Source organism: Erinaceus europaeus, chromosome 3, assembly GCF_950295315.1.
Source record: "Erinaceus europaeus chromosome 3, mEriEur2.1, whole genome shotgun sequence".
Taxonomy (NCBI): domain Eukaryota; kingdom Metazoa; phylum Chordata; class Mammalia; order Eulipotyphla; family Erinaceidae; genus Erinaceus; species Erinaceus europaeus.
In genome coordinates this window covers 68430793-68454443 of record NC_080164.1, presented here as the reverse complement: position 1 = coordinate 68454443, position 23651 = coordinate 68430793, and the positions used below count along the sequence as shown (strand labels likewise).

Here is a 23651-nt window from a genome sequence, read left to right as displayed (position 1 = left end):
GTCATTCAGCAGAACAGGTTTACTGGACAATGCTGGAAATCAGAAAGTGGGAACAAATACCTCATAGCACCTGCTGGAGTTCCTCCCCTGGAGTTATTTTCATAAACCCAGGAAAGCCAGTATATTGGAATTAGATTTGACTGTACTGTCCAAGGTGAGGAAGCAGCTTCATGAGGCTACAAAGGACTGACATTCCTTTTTCATCTCCACTTTCAAGGAATGATTGGATTGGGGCTTTTGTGATGCAAGGTGGTGGCGATAATCCAGGCATCATCTCCACTGTAAGCCAGCTTGAAGGAAAGCTAGTGAAGATTTTTAAACCTTTTAGGATAAGTTTACATGTATGACCCAGAAAGATTATACAGTTCAACTTAGATCTCATTGACCAAAGTTTTGTTACCTGATCACTCTCAATCACAAGGGAGAATGAGAAATGTAATCCCTGTGAGATAGTGATGTGTGACCTGTTAAAGAGTCCAAGGTGCTACCACTGAAGAAAACTAACATCTGTCACAGGAAGTATATTCCTTAAGAGTAAAGGGCTTCAAGTCACTAGTCTCATGATTAAACTTCAACCCCTGGTGAGCAGCTATGAGATACTGGCTAATTTAGGTAACGGTTTGATTGCTTTCATCACATGGTATTAACATTGTGGGGATAAAATGAAAGAATGAATTACATACAGTATTTAACATAGTAGCTGTTACTATTTATACTGGTTCCTATATCAGAATCTTTGGTTTCTTTCATTTGTCCCAATACAAAGTTTTTGGTTATGCATGATATACTGAACTCATGTTCTTCCTCTTAGAGATCTAGTGAGTTTGACTGGGACTGGTATAGTTGCGGACATGATAAGCTAACGTATGTGTGAAGAAGAAAAAGCTATGTGGTCAATGGTTCACGGCATTTATGCAGACCAAGTAGCCTGGTGACCTAAGGGTTGAATCAAAGGCAAAGTTACAGGAGATATTTATGTTTCTGACACGTGGAAAGGATAGGACCATTTAAAAGCAGAGAGAGCTCTGGGAAGACAGAATGAAAAATACACCAGGCTAAAGAGAAAATCTGAGTTCCTTCACTAACCACCCTACTCCTTGTTACTAGAGAGGGAGCTCATTTGCACTGAGTCTATTATTATTACTACTACTATTGTTATTATTTTCAGAAGAGCATTGCTCATGTCTGGTTTATGGTGGTACCTAGGATAGGATCTGGGGCATTGGAGCCTCAATGATATCAGTTCCAGGAAAAGGGAAAAACTAAACTTTTTCAAGGAAGTGGAGGAGGAGTGGTGGTAGGGATTTTTTTTTTTCTAGATTCATTCACCACTTCCAACTCCCCAGGTAGACTTCTAATCATAAATATTCCCTGGTGTTTTCTGGAACTGGGTACTGTGTAAGTCACAAGGGCTGTGAATAAGACTGGACCTTTGTCTTCAAGACAGTTACCACCCATGTGGAGTCAGACAAGAAACCAGTGTTACCACCTGTTTGGCATAATTGCTCCTGTGTCTTCCCCATTCTGGTTAACTTTGAAGCTCCTCCCTGTGGAGGCGTGTGTGTGTGTGTGTGTGTGTGTGTGTGTGTGTGTGTGTGTGTATGTGTTTGTGTAGTGGGGGTTAATTCCCCATGGCACTAATGGTAGGTTTGGCCAGGTGACTTGATTTAACCAATGAAATGTGGGAAGACAAGTGTGAGCTAGTTCTGAGCAAGATCTTAAATGCCATTATCCACATTGTTTTCAGTTTTGCCATCACACAAGATTATCTCTCTGGTAACTCATTGGTCCAAAGAAGATGAATGAGATGTGGTGCAGATTTGGAGTCCACTTCAGGCTCAGAGCTGTAGCTAATCTTGTCTGATCTGGAAGTCACAAATCTTCATCTATTTCCTTTGAAAATATTTATTTATTATGAGGAAGGAGTGAGAGAGAGAATGGGAGAGAACTGTTAATCTCTGTCATAAAGTGGTGCCAGGGATTGAACCAACTTCCTTCTGATCCAGAGACTTGTGAACATGAGTAAATGATAATCATTTAATTTCCATTCAGCTTGGGGGGTGGCATGTTTGTGGTGGCAATGGTTGATCAACATCACAGGCAATTACAATATGGTGTGAGGAAGACTACAGGGAGAACAAGAGGTATCTGGTACTGAGTCTTGGGGATGTGTGGGAGCAGGAATGCTTCATGATCTTATGTCAGTAATTTGCTCTCTTCTCTTGGGGTGCTATAGACCAGAGAACTAATGGAACATAGACTCCCTCACTGTATATTGACGTTACCTATAGGGACTATGGATCGACCTGCCAATGCCCATGTCCAGCAGAGAAGCAGTTACAGAAGCCAGACCTTCCACCTTCTGCATCCCATAATGATCCTGGGTCCACACTCCCAGAGAGATTATGAATAGGAAAGCGTTCAATGGAGAGGATGGGATACATAACTCTGGTGGTGGGAAATGTATGGAACTTTACCCCTCTCATCTTATGGTTTTGTTATTATTTTCTATTTTTTATTTTATAAATAAATAAAATAAAAAAGAATTATCTATAAAAGAAATAGTAACTCATATAGACTACAAGAAAAGTTCTCAGACAAGAAAAATATGAGGACTTTTTGACTTGTAGAGATCCACTTACTCAGTAAGTCATTCAACAGATAAAGATAAATAAAATAAAATAGGGTCTTTGCATACATAATAAACAAATAAAATAAGGTCTTTGTGTATATAAGCTTCATTTCTGAGAGAGGAGACAGAGTTGATGACAAATGCCATAGATCACAAGAGAGCAGGAAAGGAAAATATGGAGATTTGGGGCAAAGGGTGGTGCCTTCTTACACAGGGAAGAAAGTGATATTTGAGCAAATACCTGAAGGAGTAGAGGACAGAGGTAGTGACTATTGAGTAGACTATCTCAGTCTGAGTAAATCCAGAAAAAAGAAAACAAAATTCCTACCACTACTCTTTTCCAGTTTCTTTTAAGCAGTTTGAGTTACTGAGTATTCCTGAAACATAGATTACCGTGAATGGCTTCCAGAAAACCCAGATGACTCTTAACTGGCTAAGGTAGAGTTAGCAAACTGAGGAAGTGAAACTTCTTCTTGTATAACCTCTCCTCATTAGAGGGCATTAGAATAGGGACACTGGTTCCACAAAGAGAGTTTGCAAGTGCTCCAGGGATTTGATATTAAATGTGTTCATTGCATATAGCTATAGAGAAGCCAGCTCAAACACCTTGAGCTTTCTTGTTTTAAAGAATCCAGACAACAGGTTTCCATCATGGCATCTGTCATTGGTATCAACTTCAAGGGACTATCTCTTTGGGATCTGGGAATCCTGGTGACCTCCCCTATCTCCTTTAGGATACTAAGTGCTGGCTTTGAGCTCTCCACTTCCTGTGCCCTACAGAACTTGAGAATGATGTTCATCCTATTCATGTTGGTGATGAGTGGTTCTACGTTCACCATTCAGCCCAAGGAACATTCAGGTAAGAAGTGGATTTTTTTTTTCAGCTGGAAAGGGATTGCCCGCAGTTTCTCTTGTAAACACAGTTATTTACCTAGTAAAATTTTATTGTTACAAAAAGGGAAGACATACATATTCATGGCTTGGTAAGCAACACATGCTTCCTATGGCCCCATGCTTCTCTATTGCTTGAGCTGGACAGCAGCCATTCCTGCCAAAAGGGGAACCCAAGAGGCGATGCTTCTTCAAAAGAGATACCTTGAGATTTTAATCACACATCCTGTCAGAAGTAAGCTATTTCTCTGTCTGCACTCAACTGAGATATACTATTTTTTATTATTAGTGATTTAATAATGATTGACAATACTGTGGAATAAGAGGGGTACAATTTCATATAGTTCCCATGACCAGAGTTTTATATCCCATCTCCTCCACTGGAAGCTTCCCAATTTTTTATCACTCTGGGAGTATAGACTAAAGATCTTTATGGGGTGCAGAAGGTGGGAGTTCTGGCTTCTGTAATTGCTTCTTCTCAGGACATGAGCATTGGCAGGTTGATCCATACTCCCAGCCCAGCCTATTTTCTATCTTTCCCTAGTGGGGTAGGGATTTGGGGAAGTAGGGTTCCAGGACACATTAGTGAGCTTGTTTGCCCAGGGAAGTCAGGATGGAATCTTAGTAACACCTGTAACTTGGTGGCGGAAAAGCACTAAGATATAAAGCAGAACAAATTGTTTAATACTCAGGAACCTGAAGATAAGAGTATAACAGATGAGATTTGGGGTCTTCATGGAAGAAGCTAGGAAACCTATTTCAGGTATATTCCAAGTGGACTGTGAGAGATGGTTTTAACAACAAAAGGTCAGCAGGTGAAAAATGTGGCTAGATTCTAAAGTTTTTTTTCTTGACACTGTGATTCTGATTTAACATTTTCTATAACATGTAAATCAAAATTGCTAGTAGCCCGAAAATTATTTGCAAATTATGAGATCATGATAACAGAAAGGGTTAAATGACCCCCTAAATTTTAGGCCACTTGGTTTCCTCCAGTGAATCCAGCGAGCGGAGGCTAAATTCACCAAATCTGACTGTGGTCTTTCTATCTCTCAGCAGCTGTAGAGAATTGCCAGTTCCGGGGCAAGCATTTCAAAAGCTACTTCAAGGTGGAAGGGGAGCCTGTGGTCCTGAGGTGCCCCCAGACACGGAGTTGGCTGTGGGACTCCTTCAGCCCCCATTTCAACTTGACATGGCATAAAAATGTTTCTGCTCAGACGGTCTGGAAAGAAGAGACTCGAGTTCGGGTCCAGGATGGTGCTCTGTGGTTTTTGCCCACTTTGCAGGGAGACTCTGGCACCTACATCTGCACTGCCAGGTATATCCTTCAGGGAGAGGGTAGGGGGACGGGAACTCCTTGCAGAATGAAGGCTCTCATGGTCTATCAGTACAGACCTGCATCATAAAGCCATCTTCTTTATTCAATCAGCTGTTGATGGTCACTTAGCTTCTTTTCAGTGTGACAACTTCCAGTTTTTTCTTAGAAGCACTACTTAGAAACCTTCATAACATGCAGGAAAAAAAAAAAGAAAGAATTCGGAGGCAGAATGACACAAATGTGCATCTCATTCCTCTCATTTCTTATGTGGTGAGATCCTGGTCTCACTACTTGGCATTTATGGTCCCCAGTGTTCCTCCCTTTCTTCCCTGTAAGCAGGTTTATTGAGCAGGTCTTATGACATCACAGCTCATGGTATTTGTGAAGTGACATAGTAGGTGGTCAGTATACACATGGTCATGTCTTTTCTTCCTAAAAAGGCAATGCTACTGAAGTGATAACATGCAAAAAACTGGGAGGTATGAACTCAGTCATGTTTGTTTCTGTGCATTTAACAAATTATACCTAATAATTTTGCTTTATCATCTTAGAAAAAACAGAGATATGAAAATAAAGTCACAGTTGGAATTCCAATGTGAGTCAAGCTAGGTTGCCATGTGAGAAAGTTGATCTGATTGCTATTATAGAAATAATAGCCAACCTGTATCTGTGACCTTGGGAGAACTACGGCAATTTCCAGTGGAGGGAATGGGGACACAGAACTCTGGTGGCGGGAACAATATAGAATTATACCCCTCTTAACTCATGATTTTGTAAATCAATATTAAATCACTAACAAAATTAAAAAAAACTATTTCTCTTACTTTTTTTCCAACCAGAAGCGAAATAGAAAATATCACATATATATCTGAATTAATTTGTTTTATTTTCTGCTTTTACTACATTTTTTCACATGTATTTTCATATTTTGTTCTTTTTTCAGATACAGATTGTTTTCGATTTTGTTATATAAATTATTTATGTCCTCATACATCCTTTACATTCTCATTATCTTTGCTGATGACCTTTTAATATTAGGTAGCTAAGACAGTAAATGAGATAATTATGTTCTCATGGTTTTTTTTTTTTTACTCCAAAAAATTTTTTTACTTGCTACTCTCTTTCCTTTGCTTCATTTCCTGAATACTTCCAGGAATATTTTACCTCTGCCCTTTTCCAAGTTCTTTCAAAGGGTCTTGATAGAATCATGATGTTGTGATTATAGCTAAACCAACTTCCTCCAAAATTAAGACAAACAAACAGACTTGCCAGAATAATTTCTCCCATGCTATATTGCTAAAACCTTTCATAGATCTTATAGTAAGTTCTAGGAATGTCCTAAAATTAGATTTCAGTTCATAAATGATTCCCAAGAGAAATAAAGAGAAATTTCTTTTTATAGAAACAGAGACTCAAGGAGATGACCTCTTTATTTGGATTTGGTTCCCTGGACCAGGAAACTGGAAAGTGGTGAAGGAGGGGGAGATGTATACTAGGACCACTGAGAACCCGCAAGGTTTAGGCTCATTTGAGGAGACTCGGAGATTTTTTTAGTGGACCTGGATGGTGCTGATTATCAGCCTAGTGAGGGATCTTGAAAAAAATCTCAGTATTCCTCACCATTCCAATGCAACGATGACAATGTGGATTACTAAGTGTTGCTTTTTGTTGCTGTTGTTTTGCAGAACTAACTGAAAACTAATTAAGAGATTGCAGGATGCAAAGATGCACTTTCACAGAGTAGGGGCATTAATCTTAATTTTCTTTATTGTTATTTTTCATGACATTATATTTTATTTTCCTCATTTAAATTAGAAATGCCTCTTACTGTGATGAAATGTCCATTGAGTTGAGAGTGTTTGAGAAGACAGAAGCCTTCCAACCTTTCATGTCATATCCACAAATTCTAACTTTGTCAACATCAGGGACATTGGTTTGCCCAGAACTGAGTGAATTCATTCATAACAAAACTGACTTGAAACTTCAGTGGTACAAGGTACATCTCTTATATAATTTCCGTTTAATTAAGGTGTGTTTTATTGGCTGGGGAAAGTTATAAAACGTCCATTCTGAAGTCTACACATTCACTTCTTCCTTCCTTCCTTCCTTCCTTCCTTCCTTCCCTCCTTCTTTCTTTCTCTCTTTCTTTCTTTATAAAAAAACGCTTAATTTGGGAGTCGGGCAGTAGCGCAATGGGTTAAGCTCACGTGGTGCAAAGAACAAGGACTGGTGTAAGGATTCTGGTTCGAGCCCCCAGGTTCCCACCTGCAGGGGAGTCACTTCACAGACAGTGAAGCAGGTGTGCAGGTGTCTTTCTCTCCCTCTCTCTGTCTTCCCTTTCTCCATTTCTTTATTGTATCCAACAACGACAACATTAATAACAACAACAACAATAACTACAATAATAAAACAACAAGGACAACAAAAAGGAATAAATAAATAAAAATTTTAAAAAACGCTTAATTAAAAAAGGACCATGTTCTATGTTCAAGTTACTATGTCCTATTCCTCATTATGTGACTTAGCCAAGGTTCCAAGAATAGCAACTTGAGATAACAAGATAGGAAATAAAGCATGAGTAAAATGCAGTAAAATAGACCTTTTCACTCTGGCATATTTCTATAAAAATAAAAAAAATAAAAAGCAACCCTGTTCACTTATCTAACAGTATTATGTGCATATTAAGAGTTTTCAAAAAGTCCACAAGGGCCAAGGAGATAGCTCAACACGTAAGGGCACAGAGTTGCATCCTGAGTTCTTAGGCTCCATCCTCAGCACCACCTACGACAGAGCTGAGCAGTGTTCTGGTCTCCACCTGTCTCTTGTAGAAATGAAAAAGCAAGCATATTAATAAGCCTTTTAAAATTTTTTTAAAAAATGTCTTTATTGGAGGATTAATACTTTACAGTCAACAGTAAATACAACAGTTTGTACATGCATAACATTTCCCAGTTTTCCACATAACAATACAACCCTCACTAGGTCCTCTGCCATCATGTTCCAGGACCTGTACTCCCCTCCCTCCCACCCCAGAGTCTTTTACTTTGGTGCAACACACCAGCTCCAGTCCAAGTTCTGCTTAGTGTTTTCTCTTCTTTTCTTGTTTTACAACTTCTGTCAGGCAAATATGAAACATATTTATTGGTTACCAATAAACGTGTTTCATACCAGCATGTGATGTTATGATTACAAGGCACACACACACACACACACACACACACACAATTATTTCAAATGCTTTTTCTAAAAGTAGTAAAAAAAAAATAGCCATTTCCTGTGAATTATCAGCCCAGTTACAGAAGGAACTGTCTTTGGATTTAGGAAGACCAGACAGAGGAGACGGGAGAAAAGTGACCTGTCAGGCCAGAGCACAGTTCTATGGTTGACCAGTTTGGGTGTGGAACACTTTTCCTTCAGTTACTTGTTGCACCACCAAGTAATTTCATCTTTAAAATCTGCTGCCTCTGTAAAATGACATTTAGCTACTTATTCTACTGCCTGGGTTTTTTCTCTTTTTTCTCTTTGTCCTTTTTGAGGGTTAGAGAAGCATATGAAACACGTTTGTTGGTAACCAATAAATATGGAGGACAAGGATGCTAATGAGATACTTTTAATCTTTTTTTTTGTCATAATAAAGAAACTCATCCTTGGGCATGACTAATATATGTGTGTTCTGAACTCCTTGATGTGAAACCCAATAGAGCACTGAGTGTTAACATCTTCACCCTGCAGATTAAGACACTGATACACAGAACTGTTAGGGACATATCCAGTGCCACACATCTGGTAAATGGTGAAGACAGTACTGTTACCCAAATGACTAGGCCCTTTGACTATCACACAGGAAAGCTCTGGTGCTTATGAGTCTTGGAAAACTTATGGTTTTGAACCCTCTGACTTTTCTCATATCAGACCTCTCATGAAAGAAATAATGTTTCAGTTTAGTAAATGTACTGGGAAATAGTACCTCATGAGCCATCTGCCTAATAAACGATTCCACTGCGATCAGTGTTCTTATGCAGAGTAAGAATCTATGATGACAGGGGGCCAGGCAGTGGTGCACATGTTACAATGCACAAGGACCTGGGTTCAAGCCCCCAGTGCCCACCTGCAGGGGGAAAGTTTTGTGAGTGGTGAAGCAGGGCTGCAGGCCTCTCTCTCTCTCTCTCTCTCTCTCTCTCTCTCACCTCTTGATTTCTGGCTGTCTCTATCCAATAATAAAGATAAAAAAGAATCTGAAATGAAATATTGCATTTGACTATTGCAAGTTTCTCTTTTATTATTGATTTAATAATGATCTACAAGTTCATTGGATAAATGAACAATTTATCAGGGTACAATTCCACACAGTTCCCACCACCAGAGTTCCACATCCCATCCCCTCCATTGGAAGCTTTCCTATTCTTTATTCCTCTGGGAGTATGGACCCAGGATCATTATGGGGTACAGAAGGTGGAAGGTCTGGCTTCTGTAATTGCTTCTCTGCTGGACATGGGTGTTGGCAGGTCGATCCATACTCCCAGCTTTTGTGAGCTTTTAACCATCGTGGTTTTGAAAGAAATGTTCCTGAAAACATTTTGTGCTTGTTAGCATATTTTCTTTAACACCATGCAGCTGTTTTGATTTTATTGGAGACCTTCTGTTGAAGTGTTATTCTCAGAACCCACACTCTCCTTTGTCCATATGAGAAGCATGGGTTCATTCTCCTATTCAGTTTTTTTCTTCCAATTTTCTTGTCTATTATTACTGTCTCTGAACGGTGGAGATTGTTTTAAAATCATTGCTGCGACACCATCTCTTCTGACTATCGTCCCCTACAGAACCAGTGACTATACGATACTGCTCTTTCCTCGGGTCTGTGACAAGTGTCATACTTACATTTGTATTTTATCAATAAATTGCTTATTTTGTTAAAGAAGAGTTTATTTTTATTCTCCACTGTGCTTTGTCAACACATGGTTAGACAAATAACTGATTTTAATATATTTTTATTATTTATTCATCGTTATTATTTTTAATGCAGTGCTGGGATCTCACACATGAGCAGGAGGACTATTTTCATCTGATAGTTCTTTTTCGAGGGGGTAGGCAGGTAGATGAAAGGAGAGAAGGATGAAGATGAAGACAGAGAGCAGACACCATAGCACTTCTCCACCATCTATGGGGCTCTCCCTTTGCTCTCATGTGGTTCTGGGGTTCTAACTCAAGTCCTTGTAAAGATGTAAAGTGTGCCCTCTACCCCTCTACCCAGTGAGCTATATCCTGAACACCTTGTTTTCTGCACTAGCAGTATTACTCAAGAACAGAATTAAAAGTTTGTTCAAAGTATATTTGCAAAATAAATCGTTGAGATCATCTTAGGTGGCAAATACAGCACTGACTGATAATACTGATTCTTGTCATAGATTTTTGACTTATTAATTAGTGTGTTGTCTAACATGAAGAATATTTCCCCTGAAGGATTCTGTCCTTTTGGATCAAGACAAAAAAAATTTTATAAGTGTGAGGGGAACTACTCGCTTAATCCTGCTCAATGTGTCTGCAGAGGATGCTGGCTATTACAGCTGTGCCATGACCTTTGTCCATGAAGGCGTACAATACAATGTCACCAGGAACATCGAACTACGTGTCAACAGTAAGTACTGGCCGTCAAGGTACCTCTTTGCCTTGGCTCATTACTGAGCATGTAAAGAACAAGTCAGTGTTCACAGAAAATTCTTTGCATATCTTTGACATGAAATGAAAACAGATTCATCAAGTCCCCTGAAGATTAGAAGTGTGTGTGTGTGTGTGTGTGTGTGTGTGTGACTCTGAAAGAGTTGAGAAAGCTGCTTGTTGTTTGAGGAAAGCTTGTTAAGAGGAAGTCATAGGAGACCATGCTTTGGTAGAACCAGTGGAAACTTTCCCCTTTTGGCCTTCCTCAAGGTATGTCTATTTGCTTTTGAAACTGGGATTTCGAATAGTGAGAATTCTCATTGATTAAAGTTAGTTCTGCTTAAAAATAATATTGTGGGGGGTCGGGCAGTAGCATGGCGGGTTAAGCACACGTGGTGCAAAGTGCAAGGACGGGCGTAAGGATCCCGGTTCGAGCCCCTGGCTCCCCACCTGCAGGAGAGTTGCTTCATAGGCGGTGAAGCTGGTCTGCAGGTGTTGTTCTCTCCACTCTGTCTTCCCTTCCTGTCTCCATTTCTCTCTGTCCTGTCCAACGACAACGACATCAGTAACAACAATAATAATTACAACAACAATAAAACAAGGGCAACAAAAAGGAAATAAAAGCAAAATAAAAAAAGAGTAAAAAAATAATATTGTGCCAATAGCTTAATCCTTTAAGTCAATGGGACTTCATAGGTAAACTCACACACAAACATGAAAAATATTTAGACAATAAAAGGTGTATTTATTGGCTTAGGAAGGAGAAGGGAGAGTTCAAAGTAAGAGAAAAAAAAGAGAAAGAAGAAAAGTAAAGAAACCTCTTTAAAGTAACAGAAGAACAAATAATTTCTAATAATCCTATAATAATAGGAATTATTTCTCTAGGAAAGGGGTGAGCTATTTTTGGACAAAAAACAGGTGCCCCTCTTTTTGTATGCCCATGAAGTGCTATGGCACTGGTGGCTAAGATTTTTACCATTTAAAAGAGACTCTCCAATACCCTTTTGTGTCAGTTTCTTGCTCTTTTACCAGGATCTAACTCAATAATTTTTCTGCTACCCTTCAAGTATTTTAAACAATAAAGAATGGAATTGTGAAGTGTATACTCCCCTTTATCAGTTTTATTTAATATTACAGTTAAACAGTAGAGAAAAGGGATATGATATATATGTGCTGTACCTTTAAGTAGTTTATTCAAGAAGGATTGAAAATTTCCAAAACCACTCCCAAATTTGGGGCCTGAAACCTGGGTTTTATTGTTTTGTTTGTTCTGAATGGTAGCATGCATCTCCTTTCTTTCTTTTCTCCTTCTTTCCTTCCTTTCTTTATTTCCTCGTCAAGCTGGTAAGTTTTTTTTTTTTTTAATTAATAGTGGTTTTCAATATTGTGGGATTATAGGATATTGCTCCATGCTGCACCCACCACCAAAGTTCTGTGCTCTCAGCCTCTCAGGGATAATCACCACAGTTCTCAGTCTTAGAGACAGTTTGTTTACTTCTGTTTTTCAGTGTGTTTCAGTTCTCTATACTCTACACATGAGTGACACCATCTAGTAACTGTCTTTCACTGGGTGACATTATGAAGAGCGTTGATTAGTATTTAAATTTTGTTCCGTATTTACTCCCACATGTTGAACTGCAAGGTTTGTGAAAAGAGCATAAACGTGTTTAAGTCTTGGATTCTGCTATGAAAAAGACGACTCTTTATATATTGAAAAACACAACCGGACTCTTATGAGCATCTCAGAATGCTATGAAAACATAAAAGTATTAAATAATTATAAATGAGGGGAAATTTTTTTCTCAGAAAACCATTTCTATTAAAAGAAGAATTTTATCTCAGATGAACTGAAATCTCTATCTTTAGTTTCTTTTACAACTGATGTGAATTAATTCATACCAAGTTTTTGTTCTTTTAAACAGAATGAGTACTTACTGTGTCTTTGAAGGGCCAGAGTAAGTCGGCTCATGCGATTCTATACAGGAACACTAGGGGGCGACCAACTCAAATGTTTTACGGCGCTCTCATAGTGATTCCAAAGTGATGTTGGATGACAAGCCATGCATGGCTCATTTGACTTAGTACTTGTTAGGCATCCAAAGTCCCATCCAATTACTACTGAATTAGAAAATGGAGAATATATCAATCTGAGCTTACCACACGTCCCAGTGATGCTAGCATGGCGTTGAGTTTAAGAATTCATGCTTTAATTTAGTTGGCCTGGGGAGAGATGAAAAAGCTCCCTGTCGGGGGTCGGGCGGTGGCGCAGTGGGTTAAGCGCATGTGGCGCAAAGCGCAGGGACCGGCGTAAGGATCCCGGTTCGAGCCCCCGGCTCCCCACCTGCAGGGGAGTCGCTTCACAGGCGGTGAAGCAGGTCTGCAGGTGTCTATCTTTCTCTCCCCTTCTCTGTCTTCCCGTCCTCTCTCCATTTCTCTCTGTCCTGTCCAACAACGAATTGCGTCAACAAGGGCAATAATAATAACCACAACGAAGCTACAACAAGGGCAACAAAAGGGGGGGAAAATGGCCTCCAGGAGCGGTGGATTCATGGTGCAGGCACCGAGCCCAGCAATAACCCTGGAGGAGGGGAAAAAAAAAAAAAGGCTCCCTGTCATGTTTGGGAAACTACATTTGGGGAAAGAATGGAGTGAGGGGATAGTAGGGATAGTCAGTCCTGAAAGGAGTTCTTGTTGCTCTTTTTTTTTTTTTTTTTTTTTTTTGAGATACAGCAAGGCAGAGAGGGGGAGAGCAAGTGCGAAATCACCCCCACTGAAGCTTCCTTCAATGTGCTGGGGTACTAATTTTTTGGCAAACCCACCTCAGCATCCTCCCCCACCCCACCGAGGGTGAATCTTCCCAGTTAATAAGACATAGAGCTGCCCATGCTGGGCTAGTGCAATTGTCCCTCAGTCTGGAACAGCTTTGCAAATAAGTGGTCCTGAGCTATTGTGTCTTTTTATCTTATTCTTTCTTTTCAAAGCATTTCTTCCATGGCATGTATCAGGCACTCAGGAGAGGTGGAAATAGAGTAGAAGGAGATATCTGAGATATTTGAGAGGAGGTATTTATTGGGGTTGTAAAAACAAAAACAGCAAAGCTCAACAATAATGCAACTGAATGCATTCAAAGACACAGTTGTGCTTATCAGATGGTTCATGAATCAAGCATTATCTCATCCAGCAAATAGAAAAGTCATCCCAAGAGCTATACATGCTGGGTGGGTTTGATAAGCAGAAAGGGCAGATGGTGGAAACAGGATGAGAGAATCGTTTTGAAGAGGGTGGGTAGGTGTTGGCGTACCTGCTTAAGCACAGATAGGTCAGAGAGAAATTGAGAGAGGAAGGGAAGACAGAGAGGGAGAAAGATAGACACCTGCAGACCTGCTCCACCAGTTGTAAGGCATCCCCGTCCCTGCAGGTGTATCAGGGTTCAAGTCCCAGCTTTCCACCTGCAGGGGTGGGGATGCCTTACAAGTGGTGAAGCAGGTTAATTTCTCTCTGTCCTGTCCAATAAAATGGCTGGGGGGGGGGAGAATGAGTCACCCCAGTTAGTAAAAATAAAATTACATTAAAAAAGAATTGTTTCGGCAATATCACTGTCTGTAGGGGGACAGAATGGCTTATAGGGGAGACCTAAGTATTGCACACTGGGAATCCACCACTTATGTACTTAGAGGCTACACTTCTGGGAGAGACTGAGTAATTAGGAATTAAATCTTGGTTTACTGACAAGTGGCTCCATTTTGGGTCTCTTGTCTCTTTTTAAACAGGCTAAATCATTATGTATATCAACTATTAAGAAACCACTCAGGAAGTCGGGCAGGGGAATGGTTAACTGCTTATCACAGAGCAAAAAACATCTGGCAGCAGAATGTGTGCTTGTGGCCTTTGCCAGTAATCTCTCTTCTGGGAAAAGTATTGGCTAAAGCTACTGAGTTTTGTGAAGAGCCTGTTTCCTTTGCCAGGCAGAGGCTAAAGTAGTCCCACACTGTAAAGGATAACTTTGTTAATTAGCAAAACAATAGAATTTGAACCTCAACTTGAAGTCTTAATTGAATCTCTTTCCTCATATATTTCCCAGAAAGACAAGAGGAGACAATTCCTGTTATTATCTCTCCACGCCAGACCATATTGACTTCTCTGGGTAAGGCCTGCAGGACTCTGTAACCAGCTGTTAACTATCTGCAATTAAAATCTTGGGAATCCTGGGACCCTGTTTCGGCTGACTGCCCCCTCCCCTGTGGTGTGCAGTGTACCTGGGAAGAGAGCCTAGACCCCCAGTGTGAGAGGTCAAAAGTACAAGGAAACATTTCCTTTTGCCAAATGTTGTTGGAAATGGAATTGAGCAAAAGCAGGTATAACATGCTTCATAAAAGCCCTGTCTATACAAATCTAAAAGTCTGCACATTTCCACAGCAGTTATTAACTATAGTCAAAGGTTAACAAACAAATGACTTCCTTAGAAAGTACTTTTTCCTTACTCATACCAAAGCCTGGTTGGTACTCAGCATTCCCCCTAGAACTCCTTTGTGAAGTGAGACTGATCCTACCACTGCTGGCTATTTAGAGACAGATACTTGCCAGAATGATCCAGTTAATAGGCTGAGAGGTATGATGAAAATGACTGACACTGATATCTGGTGATATGTTCATCCTGTGTAGTGAGGCTATCTGGCTGTACATGCTTCCTTGATGAACTTCCTATGTCTGGTGGGGTGACTTTCAGTCCTGATCATGACCTGGTAGGGAGGTTTTATTTCTTTCATTTTCTAAAAGGAAAGGTTGTCCATGGGATCTTGGTGACTTAAAAAAAAAAAAAAAGCTACACTTGGCCTCTGGGATTCACAGTTTATCTGTGCATCTGTGTGTCTGTGAGGATGTTTTTGTGTAATGATTTTCATCAGTTTGTGCTGATTTATTTTATTATTGTTAATTTTGGCATAGCTGGGACCTTGTGTGATCTATGCACCTCCTGGTCTGGTTTATTATTATTATTGTTATTATTATTAAAATAAAGAGACAGAGAGGCAGGGCAGGACACTACAACCCCAGAGTTTCCCCTGTGCCATAGCACCTCCTGTAAAGTGTCGGAGCTTGAACCCAGGGCACACTCATGGCCAGCCTTATGCCTCCGGAGTGAACTCTCTCTCCAGCACATGCTCCTTTATGAAGCCTTAGCCACAGGTTTCTATGTATGTATGTATGTTTTTCTTCGGTGGTTTTGGGTTTATATCTTAAGCTTCAGCTGGTGGCATAGGGAAGGAGGCACTTTTCTGCAGACACTGGGTTTGCTGCCTGCCATGTTTGCTCTGGCTCCTAGTGGCTGCTTTGGTTCTTGGAACAGCTACCTGGAAGCTTGGGAGTGAGGGCTAGGGGGCGAGGAAGACACTGGTTCAATGCTGATGGGAATCCTAGCACCCTGTCTCCTCAGTGATCCCAACCTGCATGGAGCTGGATTCCCAGCTGGTGGCTTTGAAAGCACTGATATGCTTGACAGAGTCACATTAGATCTGGCTTAACAGGTTACATTTAGCTGAAAATCTTTAAGGTCATAAGGGGTGAGGGTGGAAGAGGAGGACAAGTTGACATTTGGAACATGAAGTGTGACCAAGTGCCTTACTAGACACGCTGCAGGGAGGTCTACTCTCCCCTCCCACACATACCAGAAAGATGTAAGTGGGAAAGAACTGCTCCTTTTTTCTTCCTCCCCTTGGATAACTTAAGAAATATGGATAACTGAGACAGGGGACTTGGTACTGGCACAGTGTTTTTCCTACATGCAGAAGAGCACCATTTGTATAAAATTTAGGGGTCAGTCTGAAATGAATATGATATGGAAATGAAGAGCTCCCAGGGAAAACACGAGGCCAACAGTGGGCAAAGAGACAGGAATCACACACCATCTATCTTTTTTTTTTTTTTTTTTAAGATTACTGGAATAATTGTGGACAATTATTGAGAACTGAGTGGTCATGGAAAAGTAATTTGCCTTTGGGTTTTTCTCTGCCACAGAGGCCAAGTGAGGGCATTGGAGGTACTTAAAAAGCATAGTTATAGGAACTAAGTCTCTTTCTAATAAGGAGTTGTCAGTGAAGTTCTCTCATAAAGAAATAGAAAAGGGTTGGCTGATATGTCCAGGAGGTGGGGTGATCATGTTTCCTGACTGAGTCCAGATGGTTGATGTTCTGTATCTTGCTACCTGCAGGGTCAAAACTGGTGATCCCATGTAAGGTGTTTCTGGGATCTGGCACACAATCTAGCACCATGCTATGGTGGATGGCCAACAACACCGACATAGAGAGTGCCTACCCCGAAGGCCGAGTGACTGAAGGGCTGCGCCAGTAAGTGTGTGACTCACTGTATCAACTCAGAAGCCACATCCCAGCAGAGCTGAATGAGACCTCCACAGTTTCCCTCTCTTCCTCTTGAAGATTTATAGTTTTATAGCCAACTTTTCAATAGGATACACATACCACATTCAAAACAAACAACAGAAAATTTTTAAAAAATTCTAAATGGTTCAATTTTTAGGATAAAAAATGTGTTGAGTTTTGCCGAGAATGAGTTTTATGAGAACTGTGTAAGCCCTGAGTTGCGGTGGATTAGTTGATATTGACATTACAGTTTCTAGCTGTAGAATTATAAACACTCACTTCTTAATTTTTGCAGTTTTTTTTTGTTTTTTTGTTTTCAGGATTATTGCTGGTGCTCAGTGCCTGCACTGTGAATCCACTGCTCCTGTGGCCATTTTTTCAATATTTTGGATAGGACAGAGAAAAATTGAGAGAGGACGGGAGATAAAGAGGGAGAGAGAAAGAAGCAACCCTCTTGTAGGTGGGGAGCCAGGAGCTTGAACCAGGATCCTTGTGCAGGTCCTTATGCTTCATAATATGCACACTCAACCCAGTGTACCACCACCCAGCTCCCTATTTTTGCAGTTTTTAAGCAAATATTTTTGGGGCGAATAGATTTATATCCCCCACCCTGTGACTGGAATGTCAAATATTTTCTCAAATCTTGAAAAAGACTGGATCTTAGCCACAGTGGCTGTGAGCCTCCTGTTTCACAGAGAACTGTGGGCTGCCTCAGTCTCTAATGGAGATGACTATGAAAAGGAAGATTTCTGTTCTCAGAAGCATTCATCTCTGGAAAATATTTTCTCACACTGAAATTAGAACAATCAGAGCTTGTAAAGGGGAACCATGTGTGTGAACATGGCAGACTATCACTCAATGCTCCCAATTATAAAGTGATAAAGTGTTGTTTTTTTAAGTTACACTTTCAATACTCTAAATTGGCCTGAAGTTTTACTTGCCTGTTTTTTGGATGCATTTCACTAACAGTTCTTCTGGATGCATTTCAGTGGGTGAAATACTGTGTGCTTAGTGCATGTGTTTGCTGGCAAGTCTTCAAGGCAAAAGATTCCCATTCACACCTAACAGGCCTGTAGCAGCAGCTTGCTTACAGTCTCCATACTTGAAGGCACCTATTTCACCCCAGCTCTTACAGAAGAAACAAAAAACGGTCTTTGTGGATTCACAGCAATGATGATGTTTCCCCCCCCTCTTGTTGCCCTTATTGTTGTAGCCTTGTTGTGGTTATTATTGTTATTGTTGATGTCATTCGTTGTTGGATAGGACAGAGAGAAATGGAGAGAGGAGGGGAAGATACAGAGGGGGAGAGAAAGATAGACACTTGCAGACCTGCTTCACCGCCTGTGAAGCGACTTCCCTGCAGGTGGGGAGCCAGGGGCTTGAACCGGGATCCCTATGCCGGTCCCTGCACTCTGCACCACGTGCGCTTAACTGCCCTACCGCCCGACCCCCAATGATGATGTTTTTATTCATTCTCAGAGAGAGTAGAGAGGTATCTTCAGATTCCTGTAACATTACTGGTGGCAGTTGTGCTGATTAGAGCTTATCCCCCAGCCTGTCTGCAGCCCTCCGCTCTGAACCTGAGCTTTCAGAATGAGAGCTGGCAATGGAGAAGGGGAAGGAGACTCTCAGAGTCCTGGAAACTCCCTGCCCTCCAGATATGCAAATTACTTATTGGAGACACAGTCAAATTTCCCCAAACCAGATTTTTTTTTTCTTTTATTCCCACTACTGGCTCTTTGTTCATCAAGTGCCGTAAAAATATTGTTCTTATAACCACAGTCCCAATGACAATGTCTAATACCTTCAATGTCATTCCTGCATCAGGAACTGACCAAAATGAAAGAAATACAATGGATTGCTAGTTCTCCTAATTTGATGACATCAATTTAAGCACAATGGATCCCTCTAATTTAGAATACCCAGCTGTTGACACTACAAAGATCAGATCATATTTGACACATCATAATTAACCACATATTTTCTAACTCAGGGAATACACGGAAAACAATGAGAACTACATTGAAGTGCCCCTCATTTTTGATCCAGTCATAAAAGAAGATTTGGAAATGGATTTTAAATGTGTTGTTTTTAACACATTGAGTTTTCAGACTCTACGTACCACAGTCAAAGAAGGTATGTATTTTGGGGACTGTAAAAGGAAAAGAATGCTGACTACTCTGTGGGTTCTGGACACCTTCCTCAATGAGGAAGGCCTTTGCCTTTCTTGCTGATAGAACACTGAAAACACATGCCTTGACTTTGGATGATTTTTTTGTAGGGTGGAGGTAGACTTCCGGAGGTTCTAGTCAAGTGAAAATTTGAACAGCGAACTGATTTTTCAAAGAAAAAAAAAAGACAAAAAGTTTCCATTCTTATTTATTTATTTATTTATTTATTTTATCGGAATATTATTCAGCTCTGGTGTATGGTATTACTGGGGATTTAACAGACCTCTGGTGCCACAGGCATAAAAGTCCTTTTGCATAATCATTGTATTATCTCCCCGGATCCAACTATCCTCTTATAGCTCTGCTGTATCAGCAAGACTAATTGGTTCCTGAAAGGCTTTGTGAAAAGGTTAAGGGGAGGGCATTCTTCATCCTGAAGCTGAAAAACCTCATATTCATGTGTTCTGACACAGCGAATTAAGCATGAGGTCCTGAGTTCCATCCCCAGTAGCACATGTGCCAGAGTGGTGCTCTGGTTCTCTTTCTAATTAATGAGTTAAAGATCTCTTTTTTTAAAAAAAAAAAAAAGTTCATTCTCCATGAATTGGGGACTGAAACTAGGGACTGGGGTTAAAGCCACCTAATAATAAAAATAAAAGGAAAGTTATAGTGAAATCAACTTAGTGCCCTTTTATAGACTTCAGGGAAAAAACAAAGAGAAAAGAGACATGCCATATTATCATTTTGACCAAATTGATTTCTTCTCTATGTTTAAGTACCGAGCAGGAAAGAGAGAGGCTGTCAGCATCATCTAGTGACAGCCCACTGGGACAACAGGGAAACCAAAGGAATCCCCAGATGGAATCTCATCATGCTTCTGCGCTGTCTTCAGCAATGAGATAAAGTGACTGCACTCCCCTCTCCATGTTTTCTTTCTGGCATGGCAGCTGCAGACAACTTTTTTTTTTTTAAGATTTAAAAAAAAAATTATTTATTTATTTTCCCTTTTGTTGCCCTAGTTGTTTTTCATTGTTGTTATTCTTGTTGTTATTAATGTCATTGTTGGATAGGACAGAGAGAAATAGAAAGAGGAGGGGAAGATAGAGGGGGGAGAAGACAGACACTGGCAGATCTGCTTCACCGCCTTTGAAGGGACTCCTCTGTGGGGAGCTGGGGGCTTGAACCTGGATCCTTGCCCCAGTCCTTGTGCTTTGCGCCATGTGTGTATAACCTGCTGCGTATCGCCTGGCTCCCTTTGAAGACAGCTTTTAACTGGAAAGTTGAGGATTGATCAATCTCAGAACAGAGAAGGAAAGTTCAACACAACTTTTGTCCAGTGGTTTTTCAGTGCCCCATAATGGTGGTCAGTGCTCCATTGGCAAGCATCTCTCACCTGAGACCCCTGGGCTCACCCTTCATCCATCTGCATTCTCCTGGGTTCAGATCAGAGGCTGTAACTTACTATGTTTCTTTCATACTGAAGTTGGACAACCATTGGTTTCAGACACAGACGTAAAAGCTGATGCTTTCAGACCATTTCTATGAGAGAGTGGGCAGGTAGACTTGGAAATGGAGAAGCTCACAGAAAGCAGAGTCCTCTACTGGGGTACTGATGGGTGACTTAAAGAAACCTGTGGTTTGTCTGGTTCAGATGCTGGAAACCTTAATCACTTTCTATGACTGCTCAAATAGCTCATTAGGATAGTGTTACTGCTTTGCCGTGTGCTCCCTGGTTTCAACCTGAGCCATAGTTGAAGGGAGCTTCTATCTCTGCCTCTCTTAATCTGGGAATGTTATCCTGGAACATTGAAGCCCTGGTGACAACCAAAATAATAATTCTTAATTAATTAATTAATTAATTAATTGATTGATTTATTGTATTGCCACCAGGGATATCTCTGGGGCTCAGTGCCAGCACTACAAATCCACTGGTCCTGTTGACCTTTTTTCTTTTTCCATTTTTTTCTTCTATTTTACTAGATAGCACAGAGAGAAACTGAGGGGGAAGAGGAGAAAGAAAGGGAGAAAGACAGACACCTGTAGATCTGCTTCACTGTTCATGCAGCTTTCCTCCTGTAGGTGGGAATTGGGGGCTACAAGCTGGGTTCTTAAGCATGCTAACATGTGCAGCTCAACTAGGTGCACTGACACTTATCCCCTCCCCCCCAAATAATAACTCTATAACATGAACCCTGTTCCTGCTGTCCTTCATGGAGTCGGCCAAAATGGCAGTGGGCACAGCTAAAAAGTCTTTCAGTAGGACTGAGAGGTGTATCAAAATGGCTACTCAAGACAGAGGTTCACTCATTTCAGTCTTGTAGGATTTTAAGATGGAAGAATCATTTGGAGAAGTAGTCTGATACTGTTGTTGATTTCTCTATGCCTTGACAGACTGAAAAATAAACAAACTATTTGTTTCATCAACAGTATTTCTACTAACACTTGTGCTTTTGTGTTTATTATTTAACATCTTATTCATAGTCCCTTGATTTTTTTTTTTAATAACACAGAGATAGAAGTACGTAATACATACAATGGTTGGAGGCATTCAATCATCTTAATACCTAAATCTCCTTTATTTAAAAGTTAGTTTTAATTTTCATGATAACTTCAGTTAACCCAAATGCCACTCATTGGAAAGGGCCAAATTATATCATAGTTATACTACAAATAGCTAACACAGACCACAGCTTCTTCTTTTTGTTGATGCCACTTCACATATGCACAATTCCATCATTCCCACTCAACTATATTTATCTGCTGAGAGGGAAAAGCAGAGAGGGGTAGAAGACAGAGGTAGAAAGAGAGATACCACAGAGCTGCTCCACTCATGAAACTTCCCCCTTGCAGGTGTTCCCATGTGGTAGTCAGGGGTTCAGATCCACATCCTGCCATATGGTAGAATGTGCTCTTCTAGGTAAGCCATCTCATTACACCAGAACACAGTATTAATACACACCACCCAATTGAAGGCACAAAGTTATCCCATTGGCATATAGTCACATTTCTGTCATGGATTTTTGTTTCACCTTACTTGTTTCCCTAATGCTATAGATTTCATTTTTTCTCAGCATAAGAAACATGCTTTCTGTAATTCAGCCTACATTTATTAGGAAACACTAGTACTCACGTGACTCTGTTCTTTCTACAGCTGCCACATTCTCCTGGGGGATTGCACTGGCACCCCTGTCCCTGATCTTCTTGGTTTTGGGGGGAATATGGATGCACAGACGCTGTAAAAATAGGACGAAGAAACATCGTGGTTTAACACTGGTAAAGACTGACCATCAAAATTTTCAATCCTATTCAAGTAAAATAAAGGAAATAAAATAGTAAAATGCAAACTGTGTCCTTCCTTGTAGAAGTAAATCTATATTTTAATGAAATTTCCTGTTTTCCTCAGTTGTTTAACAAAGTGCTGCATTTATGTTGGGTTTTCAGTAAAAGAAGTCTTAATGCAAAGTTTGTTCTGAAATAGAATGGCAAGAGCAAATTGCATGTGGGTGGGTGAGTAGCTTTGGTACTTGTAGCCTATTTAAAAAAGTGAGTCACTCAGACTTGGAAAGACTTAAAGACAACTAAACGAGTTTTGAAATGTATTCGTTTATTTAACTAAAATATATTAAAAGTCTATTTTGGCTATCCACTTTGGGAAGACTTATAAATACAAAAAGAATTATAGCAGAGTGACCTTAGGGAAGACAGAATTCCTTTTTGAGATCAGAAAGGATGATTTAGAATGCAGAAGAAGAAAAGTCAGCAAGAATTTGTGGCTTTCTTTCAAACTGATGGTTAAAAAAAAATCATGAAGTGGGAGTCAGGCGGTAGTGCAATGGGTTAAGCTCACGTGGCGCAAAGTGCAAAGACCAGCGTAAGGATCCCGGTTCAAGTCCCTGGCTCCCCACCTGCAGGGGAGTCACCTCACAAGCTGTGAATCAGGTCTGCAGGTGTCTGTCTTTCTCTCCTACTCTCTGTCTTCCCTCCTCTCAACATTTCTCTCTGTCCTATCCAACAACGACAACATCAACAACAACAACAATAATAACTACAACAATAAAACAAGGGCAACAAAAATGGAATAAATATTTTTAAAGAATCATGAGGCAAGTGTCAGAAAAACATCAGGACATAATAGTGTACTAAGAGATAGATTCAATTTCCAAACAAAGTTCCTGAAAAACGAAGAAGTAGTGCAATAACTGCATATTTGCTGGAGAGAAATAACCAGAACTGGTTATATAAGTTGCCTATTATATTATATGTATACTTACATGAAGTAAGGTCCAATTAAATTAGTGTTCAAAAAAATCAAATTGTGGGAGTCCGGCGGTAGCACAACAGGTTAAGCGCACATGGTGCAAAGCGCAAGGACCTACTTAAGGATCCCTGTTGGAGCCCCAGCTCCCCACCTGCAGGGGAGTCGCTTCACAGGCAGTGAAGCAGGTCTGCAGGTGTCTTTCTCTCCCCTTCTCTGTCTTCCCCTCCTCTCTCCATTTCTCTCTGTCCTATCCAACAACAATGACAACAATAGTAACTACAACAATAAAACAAGGGCAACAAAAGGGAATAAGCAAATACTAAAAAAAAAAATGAAATTGCAAGAAAATTAG

The 23651-nt window shown here is 40.4% G+C and overlaps 1 protein-coding gene across 3 annotated transcripts in view; it reads left to right on the top strand.

Moving 5' to 3' along the window:
- The window catches only part of IL1R2 (interleukin 1 receptor type 2), a 38849-nt gene extending 16464 nt beyond the window's left edge, over positions 1-22385 (top strand). For 2 of the 3 annotated variants that reach the window (XM_060187392.1, XM_007521869.2), the window contains exons 2-9: positions 3367-3491; positions 4580-4841; positions 6657-6837; positions 10302-10476; positions 14578-14640; positions 16702-16837; positions 18864-19006; positions 22193-22385. In XM_060187392.1, the coding sequence (XP_060043375.1) occupies positions 3367-3491; positions 4580-4841; positions 6657-6837; positions 10302-10476; positions 14578-14640; positions 16702-16837; positions 18864-19006; positions 22193-22374 (1267 nt within the window). In that variant the 3' untranslated portion in view covers positions 22375-22385. The remainder of the gene's footprint in view (positions 1-3366; positions 3492-4579; positions 4842-6656; positions 6838-10301; positions 10477-14577; positions 14641-16701; positions 16838-18863; positions 19007-22192) is intronic. The other variant, XM_060187393.1, reaches the window with a different exon arrangement.
- Positions 22386-23651: the final 1266 nt, after the last annotated feature.